Here is a 19,857-nt window from a genome sequence, read left to right on the forward strand (position 1 = left end):
GCGAACCTGTGCAACAATCAAGCTGTTCAATCAGCATCTTGATATGCCACACCTGTGGGGTGCGATGGATTGTTTTGGCTAAGAAGAAATGCTCACTAACGCAGATTTAGTCAGATTTGTGAACAATATTTGAGAGGAATATGTATTTTGTGTATATAGTAATAGTTTTAGATATTTGAGTTCAACTCATGAAAAATGGGCGCAAAAGCAAAAGTGTGCTGTTTATATTTTTGTTTTGTTGAGTGTATATACGGTAGTAGACTTTGCACACAACTGCAATTCCAAGAAGCTAGATGGCAGTAGTGTATATATAGACTACTTAGCCAGGAAGTAGTCTTTGTGTTTATGTTGAATGTGCCATGCAGTGTACTTATTGTATTTATTACACACTGGCTGTTTGATTGTAACGTGCATCTTAGTTGTATTTTTCATAACCAAAAGTGAAGCTGTAGAAATCGCCATGTAAAATCTCAAAGGCTAATCGGCAGCATGTCTATGGAAATTCCAATGTAAAGTAGCATGCAGCCAGCACATTTCTAAAAGTGGAGCCATACTGTACTTTTGAGTGCCTTCTTTTCACTTTGTTGGCATGGAAAATTGCAACATTGCCTAAGGGCTGTCTGACGGAGTCCTTTCTGAGTGCTAACCTGCTTGTTTTCTGGCCAAGTGCTTGAACCGATGCTGAGTATGCAACTGGACGTGAGGTCACGTGCAACAAAGGTATAAAAATATGGCATCATTTTATTGTAGGTGAATATGTGCCCAGTAGTTCCGACGAACATCGGTCAGTACCTATAAAAGTACCAAATTCAGTACCCAACCCTATTACCGCTGACATTTTGGTCCACAATGCTCCCACGAGTAAATTATGTTCTTATTTCTTTTACAGTGATGGTGTTGTAGTTAGCTCTTGCTGTTTGAGGAGCAACATAACTGAAAAAGTTAATAAAATGGGATAAAGAACAATTGATAACATTTCGGGCCTGATCGGGGTAATTTATATTTACCTAACCTATATGTTACGAACTAGTGTACGCTAGCTAGTGTCGTAGAATTTCTGACCTTTTGACCTATATTACTTGTCTATTAAGAATGTCCGCTCATTTTCAATTCTCTTCTATTTTGTGCCATTGAATGGACCAGTTGTGGGACAAAGGTGAATATGGAGTTATGCCAACCTGTCTACAGAATGTTTAGATTTTCCAAATATGACTAAGAGATACAAGGTTGTTTTGGAACAGACAAACCAAAACAAAACAATCATGACGCACTAGATAAAAACAGTGACGCACGAGATAAAAAAACAGTGACGCACAAGAGACATATAAAAAATGGCAGAAGACCAGAACTCGACAGTGATTTTAAATTGTGTGTGTCTTGTTTGCTCCGGAGTAACATGTGGTCTGTCTGCACGGCCAACTTAATTCAACCTGCACTTCTGATAATGGGTAAATAAATTTGTTGTACTAAACTACTTTTGTTGCCTGCTTAAGCTTCGGACAATCCACTACACAAATTGGCGTCACGAACAGGATGGCACAGAAGCTACAGGTCGACAGCCGCTCCCGCTCTCTCTGTCAGGCAGACAGTGTGTTGCACGCGCGCATCACAAGGTAGGCAGTTTGCTTTAAAGTGTAAACATTTTCTGCCTGGAGAGAGCCGGATCGATAAGACTAATTGCTGAATCTGTTTTTGATAAAAGATAGGTTTAATCAGGTTCTCCAAAAACAACCTGGAATGGGGTTGATTATGGTTGGATTGAGTTGTTTTATATGTGATCATTTGTCTGTGTGTTTGTTGAAAACTTGTGATTTCTTGTTTTTAGCTATAAGGGGATTGTTAATAGAATTTTGGTGGTTTGGAGTGTTTTTGAAGCATAGACGATGTGAGACGAAAAATGTATTTTAACCTCTTCATCCTCTGTCGTTGTTGGCAGAGGATGCTTTTTTCTGCAAGTACATTAGGTTAGCCGGAGTTGGACACAGCGAAATTTAAGGCAAGGTTGGCTAACTGGTGTGACATTTGGCCCACACAAATTTATGACGTCTATGAAGGTCCTACGTATCTGTCTATGTGGAAACTGCAGCCGGGTAAAAAGCCTGATATAAGGTGATCGTTCAGTGACTCCGGTAAAGGAGATCAACTGAGCCAAGTTGTCACGAATTTGGAAATTTGCTGCAGTATAGATGGATAGAGTTAAGGGCTCCGTATGGTAGAGCCTTGGTGAAACTATATGGACTGACCAGACACGAGTCTGTAGGATTGTTGGGTGATTCCCCGTGGTCCTACTGGGCGTTAGGCCAGGTTTTTCCGTGTTGGTCAGGAAGGATAACGCAGGTGCTGCTCCAATGAAACGGGTTAATCGCCGTTGTATGAGCAATGATGGAACCTGGTTTTTGTGATATGAGACGGCCGATTCCACAAAAGCACGCGTGCATTAGTTGTTTATATTTGTCCGGACATGGGGTGGTATTGTAATTTATAAATGTGTGTATATAATGATGAATGCTGAAATGTGTGTGTATTGAGTGAGTCAGTTTATGTTGGTACATTTAGATATATGCGTAATTTAATAACTTTTGTGTAGCACCTGGTTTCTTATCTGGTTTAATCCCCCCCCTTCCTTTTCTCCCCCCCGCCCCTCTCGCAACCTCCCTTCACGCTTTTTCTCACAGCCCCGCTATCTGTAAAAGTTGGGAAATTGTCTAAAATGTGTGTGCTTGTGAGAAAGTAGACAAAGTTTATGTACAGAAAACATATGAGTGAATGATCTATCCATTTAATTATCTTATTCCGCTCTCTGAGGTTGGATCGCGGGGGCAGCAGCCTAAGCAGGGAAGTCCAGAATACCCTCCTTAAACTTGACTATTTGTCCATCTAAGAATTGATTGATTGATTGATAAATGTTGTTCTTATTATTAAGGTTCTGATATGATACAGCTGTGCTTCTGGATGAGAAAAATAGTTGTCTGTTGCATTTATTTTTAACTGTGCTGGTGATTGTAACTGTGTGACACTGTGGTTTGCAAGAAGGCACTCGCTTTTTTGGGGGGGAAAGATGTGTGTGCATGTGACTCAGTAAGAAAAAAAAAAAAAAGGAGGCCCTGCTGGAAGACATTTTAAGATAAGGGATGTGTGCGTGTGACGAGGCTGTGTGAGTGACAGCTGCGTGAGGCGTGGGCCGAAGAGGTGTGACACTGTTAGCATAGCATTGAGCTAGGTTAGCATTGAGTTAGCATAGCATTGAGCTAGGATAGCATTGAGCTAGGTTAGCATTGAGTTAGCATAGCATTGAGCTAGGTTAGCATTAAGCTAGGTTAGCATTGAGTTAGCATATCATTGAGCTAGGTTAGCATTAAGCTAGGTTAGCATTGAGTTAGCATAGCATTGGATTAGATTAGCATTGAGCTAGCTTTAAAAAAAAAAAATATATATATATATATATATATATATATATATATATATATATATAGTGGACAGCTGTACTCAATCTGAAGAGAGTGCTGACAGGTTGGTTTTGATAATAGGAAAAATAAAATATACTGTATATGAATAAATAAACATTTAAATATCAATACATACATTTGGACTGGGACATTGAAGCATTGTTAAATTCATTAGTCATTAATTATGTGTGTAATATACTGTATTGAACAGCCTTGTTGCTTATCTGATCCATCCAGTTCCTGTGTGGAAGTTGAGACAAACACACACGCACGCACATCATAGATTAGAACACATTGTAGCTTTGAATTAATAATGATATAGCAAACACATTAAATAAAATTGAATTAAATTTAATAAAGGTAAAATGATTATTTAATTATATTGACATTTTTATTATTTCAAGAATAATCACGATGAAATAAAATTTAAATTTATATTCTAAAACATCTAAAAACATCTGTGAATCATAGAGTCTGAGGAAGTACAGATAGGAATCGCCAACACTCAGCGCCAGAGTCAAAACAAAACGTAGAGAAGCGTTAAACAAATTCTAATCAGAAGGAAGACAGACCAAAATATGAGAACTTAAGTAAACAGACAGCAAGTAAACCAGAAATAATAATGTAAATAAATAACAAAGAAAGCAAATTTCTATGTGACATTGGTGCATGTAGAATTACATGTAGAGAATAAAACTAAATGGAAATAACTTTCTGCAAGATGAGCATGACGTCATGAATTGTGCTCGGGTTAGTAATAGATAGATAGATGGACAGATAACACGTTTTTGATTCCTTCAGGAGAGTTCCCTCAGGAAGAAGAAGTAAAAAGTAAACAGTAACTAATAAGGGTATAAATGGAAACGAAATAGAAAAATATTACAAGGAGAAAAAAAAAATAGAACAGTAAAATAAGAGAAACTAGGCATTAACGACCATGATATAAAAAAGTATTGCACTGTTAATGTTTTGCATTCCCTGTCATCCTAGCCCCCCCAAAGAGGAGTTGTACAGTGTAATGATGTGTGATACAAAGGATTTTTTTTAATATATAGTTTAAATCAGTAGTTCTCAAAGGAGGGTATGGTGTTTCCGCCCGGACAAAAAGGGGGGGTACCTGAGATTGTAAATATTTTAAAATAGCAACAATTCAAAATCCTTTATAAATATAATTATAGAAGAATAATTCTTCAACAAAATAAATATTTAGAATTAAGTTCACGAGCCCAGATGGATCTCTATTACAATATCCAAAGAAGGTTGATGATTGATTATATGTATAGAAATCTTTATTATAATTTAATCACTTGCTTAATTTTTAAAACGTTTTAGTTATTCTTTTTTTTTTTTTTGTCCAAATAAGTCAAGACCACAACAAATGAGCAATATGGTGTACTGTTATACAATTTAATAAATCAGAAAATGATGACATTATGTTGTATTTTATTTTTTTATTTTACTGGGAAAAAAGGTTGAAAACCACTGCCCTAAATCATATCTAAAGCTAAAATTATTTTATAAGACTGATTATTTTGGATTATTGTGTTTGTATTGTGAGAGAAGGAGAGAAAGTGAGAGAGAGAGGAAGAGAGAGCAGGTGAAAAAACAGATTGAGGGTGAAGAGGATGGTTTGAGAAAATATGGGAAAAGGATGTTTATAACCTTACTTTATGTGAATGGTTTCTAGGAGAACAGAAAATAGAAACATTGTGTGAAGTGTAAGGAAGAGATGGATACAGGATGTTGTTTGTAAAGGAAAACGAAAGTGAAGAAAAGATGAGAAAGTGACAAATGAAGGTATTCGTAAATGGTATGCTGTTGATTGTGGTTAGCTGCAAGTTTGTTTAATTGTTTGTTTGTTTAGTTGTTTGAGTAAAATGGGAAGAAATCAATAGGAATAATTACATGCAAAATGGAATAAAACTATGAGTGCGATAGATAATTAATGAATAGATGAAATACGTTTATTTTGGTCATATAATCAGTGAGCAGTTTAACAGTAAATTAGACATATTAACAATCATACACATTTACACACAGTAAAGAAAAGAAAAAGAATGACCGAAAAAAGAATAGGCGGAAGCCAAAGCTTATATGGGCCTATGATATACATTTACTGAACATTAAATTACCTGGAACATCAACGTTAAAAGATGAAAGTAATTGTTACTATATTTTATAATGTTCAAAAAACTTTACTTTTCAAGGGTCTCTTAAACCATAACAAAAAACTACATGTGTTCAGCTCATCACTGAGGATGGTCCATCATTTAACTCCTAGAACTGAATTACATTTGTATTTTTTTTATTTAATTTTTTTGACCTATTTCAAAAATCAATATCCCCCGTAAATGATAGTTTTCTCCTCATAATGTAAATAAGCTAAAAATACAAACTGGAAGGCTGTTGTTCTTTACTCGGAAACATAATTGCCATTGTTTTAAAATTAAATTATCTGAACATTTAACACATTATGACTTATAAAAATTGGATTGGTATGATCATAATACCGTAATTTCCGGACTATAAGCCGCTACTTTTCCCCCTCGTTCTGGTCCCTGCGGCTTATACAAGGGTGCGGCTTATTTACGGCCTGTTCTTCTCCGACACCGACGAAGAGGATTTCGGTGGTTTTAGTATGCAGGAGGAAGACGATGACACAATGATTAAAGACTGACTTTTCAGTGGTTATTTTGATAACGTACAGGCGAGCACTTTGTATTACTTTGCACCATCGTATTATTTGTACTCTGCACGAATGCTGTTCGCCATGTCAAAGATGTGAAAGTTTGGTTGAATGATTGAAAGATTTATAGTTAATAAATGGGACGCTTTGCGTTCCCAAACAGTCATCTCTGTCCCGACAATCCCCTCCGTGGTAGCAGGAACCCCTATATACTACGCTAATTACACATCAAAGCCCTGCGGCTTATAGTCGGGTGCGGCTTATATATGGAGCAATCTGTATTTTCCCCTAAATTTAGCTGGTGCGGCTTATAGTCAGGTGCGGCTTATAGTCCGGAAATTACGGTAATAATGCTTTGTGTATTATTGAAATGAGCCTTTTAAGTTTAATTATTGGGTCTATATTTCTTCTATAAACATTTCCCCAAACTTCAAAACAATATTACATATGGAAAAATAAATGAATAATATAACATGTCCAGACATTTCTTATTCAGCATGTGTTTAACTTTATACCGAATAGCAATGGATTTGGATATTTTTCTTTAATATGTTCAATATGTGGCTTTCAACATATTTATGATCAATTATTATTCTCAAGAAGTTAGTTCATATACTCTGTAAAGTTACTCTTTCTGGTAAAGATTTAGTCTTATTAATTTCTACATATTGAGATCTATTACTTAAAATAACTACTTAACCACTGTTGTGAAACACTTCTAATTTATGGAAGTATTGGGATAGGATTGAGGAAGATGTCTGCTGTGGTGGTGGTTAGTTTGGAAATTAATTTAATAAAAGTAACTTTAAAGTGCAGTCTGACATTTTTAGTTTGGAGTAATTTATATTTTTAATTAGACATTGCATTCCACCATACGTCTGGGAGGTGGCCTTGTGAGGTGTTTGTGCTGCGATATCAGGACAGCTGGCACAAAACAATGTGTGTGTGTGCATGTTGTGACTAGTGTGAAAGAAAAGAAGGAGAAACGTGAATAAAAACATTCTTTTGTTTTGGAGAATATCACGCACAGCGGGAGGTCAGAGTGCAAAAGCATGTCAGCTTGCTCGCGCCTACTGATAGACAAATGATAGTTTAAATTAACTTATAGATAATCTTTAAGTGAATTAAAAGGGTACTTAAATACACATGAAGTAGTACGTATAATCTTTGAATTAGGGTTATTGATTAGCATTTAATGGGATAGTTAAGACTGTGATTTTAAAACGTGCTATGCAAAATTGAACTAACCGAGAGGATATGAAAACGATGGGTGTACATGTTTTGAGTTCCAAATTCTGGAGGAAAAAAAACCTCAACAAAACGTAAAACCATACAGACGGACTTGGGTGGTAGCCACGGTTGTGCTAGGTCAAGCGAGGGTGGAAAGGATATGCAGCCGGGGGACTGCCAAATTCTCTGAACAAGACAAGCTCCAAAGTTGTAGCCAGAACATGCTCACAAAAAATACAGGTGTGACAGAGGACGCCCACAGCAGGACGAACAGCAGGATACAAACAGACCCCTGCTGGACATAAGTGTCAACGGACAATGTTCAACACAATCTTTGAAGCATTCCTTTGTGGTCAACCTGCACACACCTTGTAATGGCCTGCTTACGAACTGTGCCCTGACATTCAATACTGCACAGAAGGAACTTCCTGATGTTGCCTGACAGCACGACATCAGCTGACAACTACTGGGGACGCCTCCCAGGAACGAATGGAGGACGGGGACTGCTCCAACTGTCCTAGCACTGGCTGACTGAGGTGCGTCCGTGTGCCCTGCCACCCATACCGCCAAAGTGTATGATCACCAATTAGACGACTCATAATAGGAGCCTTTTGACTCTTATATATGGTGGGACTCAAGGTATGGCCGCTCATGTGAACTATCCTTACAACGATTAGCATGGTATAAGATGGACAACTAATGACCCACATTGTTCCCTCTGTCCTGCCTACGAAACCAAAAATTTAGGTCAAATGATAAAACAGGGCGTAGCTGCCGCTGATTGGACCGATACGCAAATACCACATTTTTAATTATTTCGGTTGTCTGTTAAAAACATAGCTATTGGCTACAATTTGGACATTCCTGCTGTGGGCTACAAGGAGCTAGCAGCTACACAACAGCTGAGCTAAAATAACATTTAAGCATATCATGATAATAATATCAAATATTTATAGTTGCTTATTACATACACAAAGTCGCAGAGAGACAGAAGTCTGTAGAAAGTATTCAGTAACAAACGTGTCCGCATTATTAAACTTTCTACCACAGGAAACATACTGAACAAATACAGCAGTTACTGTCAGACTCTAATCCGGATTACCTTGTCTATCAGACACATTGTTAAAACCCACAACACCTTTCGTTCTAATTAATGTCCCGGGGGACAAGATTACATAAAGACAGATCGAGTGACAAAGGGGGGAGGAATTATGATTTATGAAAGGGAAAACATTAAAAGTAGATCAAGTTGAGTATGTTAAAATTTAATTTAATTTAATTTTCCTTAGAAATGTATTTCAAGGTAATTGTAGTATACCGACCGACCACAGCTAAAGACATTTTTCTTGATTCATTTTCAGACATCCTCAAACAGCATAGTATGAAAGAAGTAACGTCATGGGGGACGTTAATCTGGACTGGTTAAATAAGACGCGTAGAAAGAAACTTAAGGATATTATAAACGGCTTCTACAATGATACAAATGATAAGCAGCCCTACTAAAATTACAATTGGATGACAAAAATCAAAGAGATCATCTGTAAATACACTAATACAAAACCAGAAAGAAGAGTGCTAAAATAAAAATACCTTGGATTAATAAAACAATTTGGATTCTAATAAAGACATCGGGACTCAGCTCTCAAAAGAGCAATTAAAACAGGTCTAAATACAGATCATATGATTTTAAAAGTTTGGAGGAACAAAGTTACAATGTTTATGCGGAAGTCTAAGGCTGACTTTCACTTAGAATTAATCAAAGCTGCAAAAGGGAACATTAGACAGTTATGGAAAACCAGATACAAACTTACGGAAAGAGAGCAAACAAGAAACAACACTATAACATTAAATATCAATGGCGCTACTATCGCAGACAGTCTGGACATAAGTAATAATTTTAATGAACATTTCATCCAGTCTGTACAAACCCTGAATAAAAAATCCCTCAAAATCAGTGCAAATAATTGTCATTTATTCAGGATGGACTAATTTTAGAATTAACAAATGAAACAAAGTTAAACAAAATCTTCACTGCATTATCAGACTCACGATCTAGAGATATATATACGGGTTGGACACTATCTTCCTAAAAACGTATAAGGATTGTATTATTGCTCGTATAACAACGATTGATAAATAAATTAATAACAGAAAACACTTTCTCTACCACGTCGAGAAACTGCTACTATAATTAAATCCATAAAGCAGGAAATAAACAAGACATCAACAAGTACAGACCAATTAGCCTTCTCCCCGTTATAACAAAAGGAATAGAAAATTTGAAGTTAAAAAGTGGCTTTGGAGCAATCAAAGCTGCTCACACGGTCACTGAGAGGGGCATTATGTAGACACATCAATTTCCATCCATCCATCCATCCATCTTCTTCCGCTTATCCGAGGTCGGGTCGCGGGGGCAGCAGCTTAAGCAGGGAAGCCCAGACTTCCCTCTCCCCAGCCACTTCGTCCAGCTCCTCCCGGGGGATCCCGAGGCGTTCCCAGACCAGCCGGGAGACATAGTCTTCCCAACGTGTCCTTGGTCTTCCCCGTGGCCTCCTACCAGTCGGACGTGCCCTAAACACCTCCCTAGGGAGGCGTTCGGGTGGCATCCTGACCAGATGCCCGAACCACCTCATCTGGCTCCTCTCGATGTGGAGGAGCAGCGGCTTTACTTTGAGCTCCCCCCGGATGGCAGAGCTTCTCACCCTATCTCTAAGGGAGAGCCCCGCCACCCGGCGGAGGAAACTCATTTCGGCCGCTTGTACCCGTGATCTTGTCCTTTCGGTCATAACCCAAAGCTCATGACCATAGGTGAGGATGGGAACGTAGATCGACCGGTAAATTGAGAGCTTTGCCTTTCGGCTCAGCTCCTTCTTCACCACAACGGATCGATACAGCGTCCGCATTACTGAAGACGCCGCACCGATCCGCCTGTCGATCTCACGATCCACTCTTCCCTCACTCGTAAACAAGACTCCGAGGTACTTGAACTCCTCCACTTGGGGCAGGGTCTCCTCTGCAACCCGGAGATGGCACTCCACCCTTTTCCGGGCAAGAACCATGGATTCGGACTTGGAGGTGCTGATTCTCATCCCAGTCGCTTCACACTCAGCTGCGAACCGATCCAGCGAGAGCTGAAGATCCTGGCCAGATGAAGCCATCAGGACCACATCATCTGCAAAAAGCAGAGACCTAATCCTGCAGCCACCAAACCAGATCCCCTCAACGCCTTGACTGCGCCTAGAAAAACTGTCCATAAAAGTTATGAACAGAATCGGTGACAAAGGGCAGCCTTGGCGGAGTCCAACCCTCACTGGAAACGTGTCCGACTTACTGCCGGCAATGCGGACCAAACTCTGGCACTGATCATACAGGGAGCGGACCGCCACAATCAGACAGTCCGATACCCCATACTCTCTGAGCACTCCCCACAGGACTTCCCGAGGGACACGGTCGAATGCCTTCTCCAAGTCCACAAAACACATGTAGACTGGTTGGGCAAACTCCCATGCACCCTCAAGGACCCTGCTGAGAGTATAGAGCTGGTCCACAGTTCCACGACCAGGACGAAAACCACACTGTTCCTCCTGAATCCGAGGTTCGACTATCCGGCGTAGCCTCCTCTCCAGCACACCTGAATAGACCTTACCGGGAAGGCTGAGGAGTGTGATCCCACGATAGTTAGAACACACCCTCCGGTTCCCCTTCTTAAAGAGAGGAACCACCACCCCGGTCTGCCAATCCAGAGGTACCGCCCCCGATGTCCACGCGATGCTGCAGAGTCTTGTCAACCAAGACAGCCCCACAGCATCCAGAGCCTTAAGGAACTCCGGGCGGATCTCATCCACCCCCGGGGCCTTGCCACCGAGGAGCTTTTTAACTACCTCAGCAACCTCAGCCCCAGAAATAGGAGAGCCCACCACAGATTCCCCAGGCACTGCTTCCTCATAGGAAGACATCAATTTAATGAGTATTAAATTTATCCATGAGAGCATTTTTGTTGTAAAGTGTGAGGTATGGCTGTTAAAATCTTGGTTGTTTTTACGAATGATGACAGATGTGAACAAGAGCATGTATTGTCTTTGTGTGATGATGTAAATAAGGTGTGGTTGTATTGTATGTTAAGTATGTGTCCATGAAGGGGCATTTTATGACTTTCCTAAATTTGATTACATGCTACAGTATGATTATTTTTGGATTAATTATTGATTATTATGAATGTATATATTTATTATGATTAATTAGTGTCATAATTTCATTGCTTGATTTTTGGATCCCTTTAATTTAGGTAGCCAGGGACTGCAGATGGAAAGTAGCTATTTAGATATAATCTGGTACAGAACATATCTGTTTCTGAACTTAATGTTTCTGTGCATTGTCCCATCATAGATAGACTAAATTAAATACAACTATTTAGTGAATTATTGAGGCCACAATAATTCACTAGGTGTTGTAAAATATCAAAGTACTATTGCAAAAGCGAACAGTGACCTCAAACATGACCTGTCCTCCGCCTCTGTTCTTGCTGCACTTGACTATCAGCTGCCTTTTCTTTTTCTTGGATGTTTCTGAAACTACTAATACTACTACTACTATTACTATTACTATTACTACGACTAACACTGTCCCTGTTACAGGGACAGAGGGGGGAGGTGAGTTTGGATTGGGTCAGGTTTGAGCGTGTTGAGGTTTCATTTAATCGATATGATCAATCATACAAGGATAAAGGTACGTAATGATTTAGATTGACAATTGCAGTGGTTGGCGGAAGCAACCCCAACCTCAAAGGAGGGTGCCAATTCAGTAATTAAATGTTTTGTGAATGATCTAATATCCCGACATGGTTTCCCCAAAAAGATTAGGTCAAACAACGGCACCTATTTTAAGAAAACAGGTTATCGTCTTCAGTCACAAGATCAGCACTTCTCAGGACCAGCAGCTTCCTAGGAAGGCGGAAAGACCATGAGACCAAAATGGTATGTTTGCAAAATGTAGAATTTGTGTGCCAGTTCCTCTGTGCAGATTTGAGGATGAAAGCAGCCACTCCAGATTCCCTTGCACTCGCTAAGAAGGGCACGGTCAAAGCCGATCCAGGACCAACACCCGATACCTGACTGGAAGGAACCGAGAGGAGAGACAACACCTTGCCAGCGATGACGAGAACGACTAAGGTTGCCAGCCAATATGTGTCCGTCGGGACTCCAGCAGCTGTGGAAGGAGGCCCTGAAGCAAGCCGAGGGCCTGGACCAAAGCCCCACGCCCCATACTCTGCCCCAGCCTTCCCCAAAGCCACCACAGCTCCAACTCTACCTGAGTTTTCCCCAAAGCGGCCAGCGCGCACATGCCATTGCACAGTCTGCCCAATGGACTGAACCACACCCCAAGAAGAGACAGAGACAGACTGTTTGAGTGGATCTCTTTCTTCACCAAGGCAGCCAAAAGCCCAACGAGGTGTCGGCAGGCCACCAGCCTGAGGCACCACCGAGCCATCTATACGAGCACTAATCGAACATGGACTCATACGAAATTCAGTTGTGTGTTCAAAATCAATTGGTAATTAACAATATTGGTAACTACATTCATTGCAAATGCCGGAAAAAATATTTTTGCAAATGTCTTACAGTCATAAGTCTATATACATTCATCTATTTATGTTCAATGATGTTCATGATCAAAGTATTTGTTATTCCTTTACTAAATCAAAGGGTAGGCCACTAATTGTGTTCTGTGAGATGGTTTTACTGCAGGCTGGTAACAGCGATCGCTCTGAAGGAGGGTCATAGACGGAATTGTTGCCTCGTATAAAAACATTGAGGTTTTTGCCTGTATCTGTGGTAGAGATTTAACTTAGTGGTCTACATCAGAAATTGTTTTGGTCCAGGGTCTTAAGACCCTGGAAGGAGGGTATGTCGTAGAATTTCTGACCTTTTGACCTATATTACTTGTCTATTAAGAATGTCCGCTCATTTTCAATTCTCTTCTATTTTGTGCCATTGAATGGACCAGTTGTGGGACAAAGGTGAATATGGAGTTATGCCAACCTGTCTACAGAATGTCTAGATTTTCCAAATATGACTAAGAGATACAAGGTTGTTTTGGAACAGACAAACCAAAACAAAACAATCATGACGCACTAGATAAAAACAGTGACGCACGAGATAAAAAACAGTGACGCACAAGAGACATATAAAAAATGGCAGAAGACCGGAACTCGACAGTGACATGTGGTCTGTCTGCACGGCCAACTTAATTCAACCTGCACTTCTGATAATGGGTAAATAAATTTGTTGTACTAAACTACTTTTGTTGCCTGCTTAAGCTTTGGACAATCCACTACACTAGCATCACTCTGTTTCTTTAATTTATAGACAGCTCAAAAAGTTATGGGAAAATTTTGATTAAACTTTCAAAAATGTCAGAAATGGAATAGGAAACAAGTGATAACATTTTGGGGGTGATCCGGATCACTGCCTGGATTCAGGAAATTCTTACCATTAGGAGGTATACTGTAGGACCTGGCAGAGGTCTGCGCTCTCCAAGTGCTTTTATTCATAAGAATATTTATTTGATTAGGTTAGGTTAGGTTACTTTATTAGCACCCGAAGGTAAACTTGTTTTGCAGCCAGCAAGATCAGGACATCCATTTAAACTACAAATTTGATTGTTCTGTGACTATACCTCGGATAAGCGGAAGGAGCTGGATGGATGGATGGATGTGACTATAGGACCTCATACTTTACTTAGATTGCGTTTGTTTCTGTTTAACAGTAAGGATGTGTTGTTTGCAAAAGATGCATCTCTTTGAAGGAAACAAATTGTGTGGGGGGGTGGGTTCGTCTTTTTTACTATCAAAACCACACGTGATTGGCCAAAATGTCCTGTATGGCACCGTATGGCCAAAATGTCCTGTATGGCGCCGTATTTGTCGACACTGAGCAGAAAGTGGGATGGAGGGGTTACACACACACCAGTCATGGGCACACAAACAGAAGAGAGGGAGAGGGATGAATTTATGAGATAAGATAATATTAAGATAAAACTAATATAATTAGAGACTACATGCTGGAAAGCTGAGGAAAATGAACATGAGAAAACAAAAGGTGAGACGCTTTTGAGTTTCTGGACGCTAATCTGCCCCCCCCCCCCCCAGTTTTGCACATTTTAATTGTTGTGTTGCATATTGTAGTATTGCACATCAGTTTTTCTCTTCCGCGGCTTAATTCACATGATGGTCAACCAGCTTGAGCGTAGCATTGAAACAAGTGAAAGTGAGTGTAGAGTTTAAACAGAAAATGCCGTATTGCTGTTCTTTTCTTGGGTGTTCCAATCGTTCAAATAGAGGTATAGGAAACAGTTTTCATAGAGTTCCGAAAGAAGTGGTTCATAAAGGTAATAAAGTCAGGGAAAAAAGAAAGTGCGTCAAAGGAAATGGCTCTTATAAATACCATTTGCATCATCTTCTGGAATACAATCGGACCATGCTTGTGTCTGCGGCAATCACTTTGTAAAATGTTTGAACGTTTGATTTGTTGTAGAAACTTTGTGATGCAATCCAGTTTATTCTCTACTATATTAGTGTTTGATAGCAGAACTAAAGGTAAAGGAAGGACAAGCGATCGCAATAATTTGTGTTCTTTTGTGGTTGATATGCCTAAATATAACTATGATGACTTGGTTGTCCAACTAAACTAACGTCATGTTAAATCTTAGTCATAAATATTGTAATGGTTGGTCAAATCTACCGTATTTTTGTTGTCGATTTTCATAACAGAAATTAAAAGCTTAAAAAATCATAGAAAGCCAGGTGCTTTATTCGACAGAGATGAACACATTATAGCGTCTTTGGTGATATTCCTTTTTTTATCACAAAAATATCTTAAATATTATTAATAAACTAGATGAATCAATCAATCAATCAATCAAAGTGTATTTATATAGCCCTTAATCACAAGTGTCTCAAAGGGCTGCACAAGCCACAACGGCATCCTCGGCTCAGACAGCATATACTGAATCTTGATATCGCTAGCGAACATTGCTGAACAACAGACACATCTATAGCTAAATAATGAAACAAAATATGAACTTCAAACCATAAAAACAACTGCAGACATGAATTGTAGATGAGACTAATCATCTGCAAACAAACTTACCATTTTTCTCATTAACGTCACAATCACAGAAGCACAGCATGTCTTGATGATGGTGAATGGTTTAAATCTTTCAAAAATTATTTTTCTTAAAGGGGAACTGCACTTTTTTTTGTAATTTTGCCTATCGTTCACAATCATTATGAAAGACGTGACGACGGATGGATTTTTTTTTTTTATGCATTCGGAATATTAAATAAATGCGATCAAAAGTCAGCTTACAATAGAGCCTATGGGAGCCGTTCAATTCTGCCTATAGAGCCTCTAAAAAAAACATCCAAATACCTCCATTAAGGTTTTATACACATGATGTAAGTATATATGTAATGTAGTAACAAGCATATTTATAATAACATTTAATATTTATGTATTTTGATAATTTTAAGCATACACGACACATTAATATAAAAAATGCACCACAACGTTTGCTTTTTTTTTCTTCATCACTGATTATTACTCTCTGCAGACTTCATGAGAGCCAACAAACATAATAAAACATCACTTACTGTATAAGGTCCGCTGTCATTAGAATGCTGACTGCTAGGATGTTCATATATTCCCATTTAGGGGAAGAATGTCTCATAATGCTCGTGAAGAAACAGGGTAGGGGAGCGGGGGGGAACAAATGCTTTTTGTGTCGTCCTTGACAGTTCCAGGTCCTATATGGTTGTCAATGTGTCCCAACTTGTCGGATTATATCAACAGCCACCTTCTGTCCAGGTGAGAGGCATCATTTATGAGGTACAATAAACTTACACGGAGCAGGGAAACAAGGAAGGAGCTGATCAGTCGATGATGTAAACATCGGCACGCAGCAAGTGATTACGGTGCCGCTATAAATAGTTTGTCTGCGTTAGCGCTTATAATATTAATATCACTAATACTTGGTTAATATTCAAATCACCAAATGTAAATGGAGTATTGTTGGTTCTTTTTTAACGGTTATTTATCAGATTTTATGGATGGAATAGTGGAGCTCCCATTGGCTCTACTGTAAGCTGACTTTTATTTACGTTTAATTAAAATTTAGAACGTTCTTTTTTTTTTTTTAACTCCATCCGTTGTCATGTCTCTCATAATGATTGTGAACGATAGGCAAAATTCCCCCAAAAATTCAGTTCCCCATTAAGAGCGTATAAATTGACTCCATCCCATTTAAATTATTTTTTTCATGATCACTTATACATTTACCTCCAAACCTTTCAAAATACACCCAAATCTGCACTGATGCAGGTAAATAAACAGTAGCTTAATGTGAAAATATTTTGTTCTGTAATGTAACATAAAGTGTATCTTTTTTTTTATTGAGATTTTTGCATTTTACCATTAGGTTTTGCAATCTGTTCCATGTTGAGCAAATACTAAAGCCATCCATCCATTTTCTACCGCTTGTCCCTTACGGAGTCGTGGAGGGTGCTGGATGAAAACATTTAATATAAGTATATTTTTTACAGGACAAACAATCTCACATGTCATTTGGTTATAATAATAATATATCAACAAAATCTTGAGAAATCATTGAGGAGCCTTTTTTAGAGAGCTGAAATTCCATTTACTATTTTACATCATCGGTTCTATAGTTTTTTTAAGTGTTTTTTTTTCCCTTTTTGGATTGGTATTCTACTCTTCCTGTTGTTTTATTAGTAGAATGTACACTCATGCTTCAAAGGAATTCTCACTGTGACATACTGAAAACGAACATGGGCGCCAATTTCGGTCACTTACGTCACTGACTGCAGAAGTTGGGTCCAGATACGCAAACAAAGAAGAAAGTTTTTCTTTCAGTTTCTCAGAACACTTCCTGTCTGACTGAAGCAGAAGGGCCTGATAGTTAACAGGCAGTCCGTACCTGGAGAGACCATTGAGACGTCATTGAGAGACAGCAAAGGCATTCTAACATGACCACTATTACTCACCTGAGAACCGACTCCACAAAGATCCTTAAGGCTTTCAGGTGAATCCAAGAAATGATCACCTGGTTGTATATTGCCTTTAGCCATTCCATAAACGTGCCCTATGGAGAAAGAATGCATAGCATGAACACAATTATGTATTTTGACATGTCAAGACGTACACTATCTATCTAGATCAGGGGTGTCAAATTATTTTTTTATTGAGGCCCACAATGCAGTTATGTCTGCAATGAACCACTTGTTACAGTGAATATATATGAATTTTAATGTATAATCTCCTTGTGATATTATTACACAATTCCCTATGCATTTGTTTTTTAATTTTTTTTCCGGACAAATTGATGGATAACAGACATGCTTTTGAAATCATAAGTCAGGAAAACAGGCATTGTATTCTATTCTAACAAAAAAATAATTGGGAATATACCGGTATGTTAACATAGGAGTGTTCAAACTTTTTCCACCAAGGGCTGCATACTGAAAAGTCAAAGTATGTCAGGGCCATTTTGATTAAATTTTTTTTAAGAAATGATAAAAACATACATTGAGTAGGGATGATGTTCGAAATCGGTTCTCCCAGTTGTTCGATAAGAAAAGAACCGATTCCATAGACTCGAATCCCTTTTTGAGAACCGGTTACCATTATGGAGGCCACAATAGTAAAGAAAAAGAGTTGGTTTTTTATTCGAATATCTGGGAACGAATCCCTTCCCACGTACAGGAAATGCCCTGTGGGACCTGCAATGTTATGCCCATTTAATTGTAGACTCTTACTGACACCTTGTGGCGATATGAAAATACTACGCATCATTAGTTTGGGCACTTCCGGGTTGAGACGATTGAGAAGTAGACAAGTTGTGTTAGCTCTTACAAGCCTTGGAAAAGATAAGTCTGTAAGTAAACTGTTTAACTTGTTTATGTAACTCAATATTAAGGTGGAAAGTGGTTAAGTTTGATACTAAGATGTTTATTGAAAAACGATTTTTGTGCACTATTTCAATGGATGTTTTGAGGACTTAAAATGGCTGCCAGTCGTACATTTCCACCATCGAAAGTTTCAACACTCAGAAGTATTTGTTTGATGATAGTACTGTATATTTGTGTGAAGCTAATATTTACATATTGTGTATTACATTTCAGTATGTTAATTGAATCACATAGCTTATACATTTGTCATTGTGTGTATTTCAGTTTAAAAAAAAACCAAACAGTCCAGTGCAAGACAAAAGTAAAGATAAGAAAAGACAAAGCAAGATCAACAACAAAAAAGAGCCTAAATGGATTAATCTGCTTTGGATTGTTTTTTAGCTGTCTGCCAAACTGTATAACCTCAACACGTATAGTGAGGGCAGAACAGGCAATATGCAATTATTGCCAGTCTTCGCTCTCATGTAAGGGGGGAAGAATTGTTGATTGATGACTGTGTTCTTAGTGTCATGGTGTGTGTAGTTAGTATGTTCCAATAGCAACAGAAGTGCACTTTTTGGAGAGCTGTATTATTTTCAGTTTTGTGCCCAAGGGACTGATTTTATTTAACACTATATTATTATTTATACACCTATAGTGATCACAGAGACAGGTTGTTTTTGTGTTACTGTATATATTTGTTTTTCTGAAAAATCCCACTTAATATACTTTGGGTAACAACAGTCAATATATATATTTTTTTTTAGGGGGGTAACAGTCAATATTTATTTTATTTGTTTTATTTTTTTCTCATAAAATAAAAGTGAGCTTTTCCATCCCATCTATTTTCTACCACTTATTCCCTTCGGGGTCCCGGGGGGCGCTGGAGCCTATCTCGGGCGGAAGGCGGGGTACACCCTGGACAAGTCGCCACCTCATAACAGGGCCAACACAGATAGGCAGACAACATTCACACTCACATTCACACACTAGGGCCAATTTTAGTGTTGCCAATCAACCTATCCCCAGGTGCATGTCTTTGGAGGTGGGAGGAAGCCGGAGTACCCGGAGGGAAACCACGAAGTCACGGGGAGGACATGCAAACTCCACACAGAAAGATCCCGAGGCCGGGATTGAACTCACGACTACTCAGGACCTTCGTATTGTGAGGCAGACGCACTAACCCCTCTGCCACCGTGCTGCCCAAGTGAGCTTTTGTTAAACCAAATATTGTGTTTTTTTCCATATACAACAACCTATCTGGATTCGATAAGAGAATCAATAAGGAATCGGTTCGATAAGAGGATTCGATAATGGGCTCGAACTCAATAATTTCTTATCAAACATCATCCCTAACATTGACTATACAGTATATTGAAAGACAAGACTGCCATATTTGTGTTATAGGTGACAAAGCACACTATTATTATTACAGTGGTAAAAAAAAGGTAGTAATTTGTTTTTTTAAAGGACAAAAAAATTTAACGTTATGACAAAAAGCATACATTTTGACACTATTAACTACACTTTGA

The 19,857-nt window shown here is 38.7% G+C and overlaps 1 protein-coding gene across 5 annotated transcripts in view; it reads right to left on the reverse strand.

Moving 5' to 3' along the window:
* The window catches only part of atp6v1c2 (ATPase H+ transporting V1 subunit C2), a 37,682-nt gene that overhangs the window by 2,317 nt on the left and 15,508 nt on the right, over window positions 1–19,857 (reverse strand). For 4 of the 5 annotated variants that reach the window (XM_062041755.1, XM_062041752.1, XM_062041754.1 and 1 more), the window contains exons 13-14: window positions 17,423–17,520; window positions 17,232–17,355 (exon numbers count right to left, since the gene is read on the reverse strand). In XM_062041755.1, the coding sequence (XP_061897739.1) occupies window positions 17,232–17,355; window positions 17,423–17,520 (222 nt within the window). Of the gene's footprint in view, window positions 1–3,509; window positions 3,687–17,231; window positions 17,356–17,422; window positions 17,521–19,857 lie in introns of those variants that run through there. The other variant, XM_062041753.1, reaches the window with a different exon arrangement.

This window comes from Entelurus aequoreus, linkage group LG03 (assembly GCF_033978785.1).
Source record: "Entelurus aequoreus isolate RoL-2023_Sb linkage group LG03, RoL_Eaeq_v1.1, whole genome shotgun sequence".
Taxonomy (NCBI): Eukaryota; Metazoa; Chordata; class Actinopteri; order Syngnathiformes; family Syngnathidae; genus Entelurus; species Entelurus aequoreus.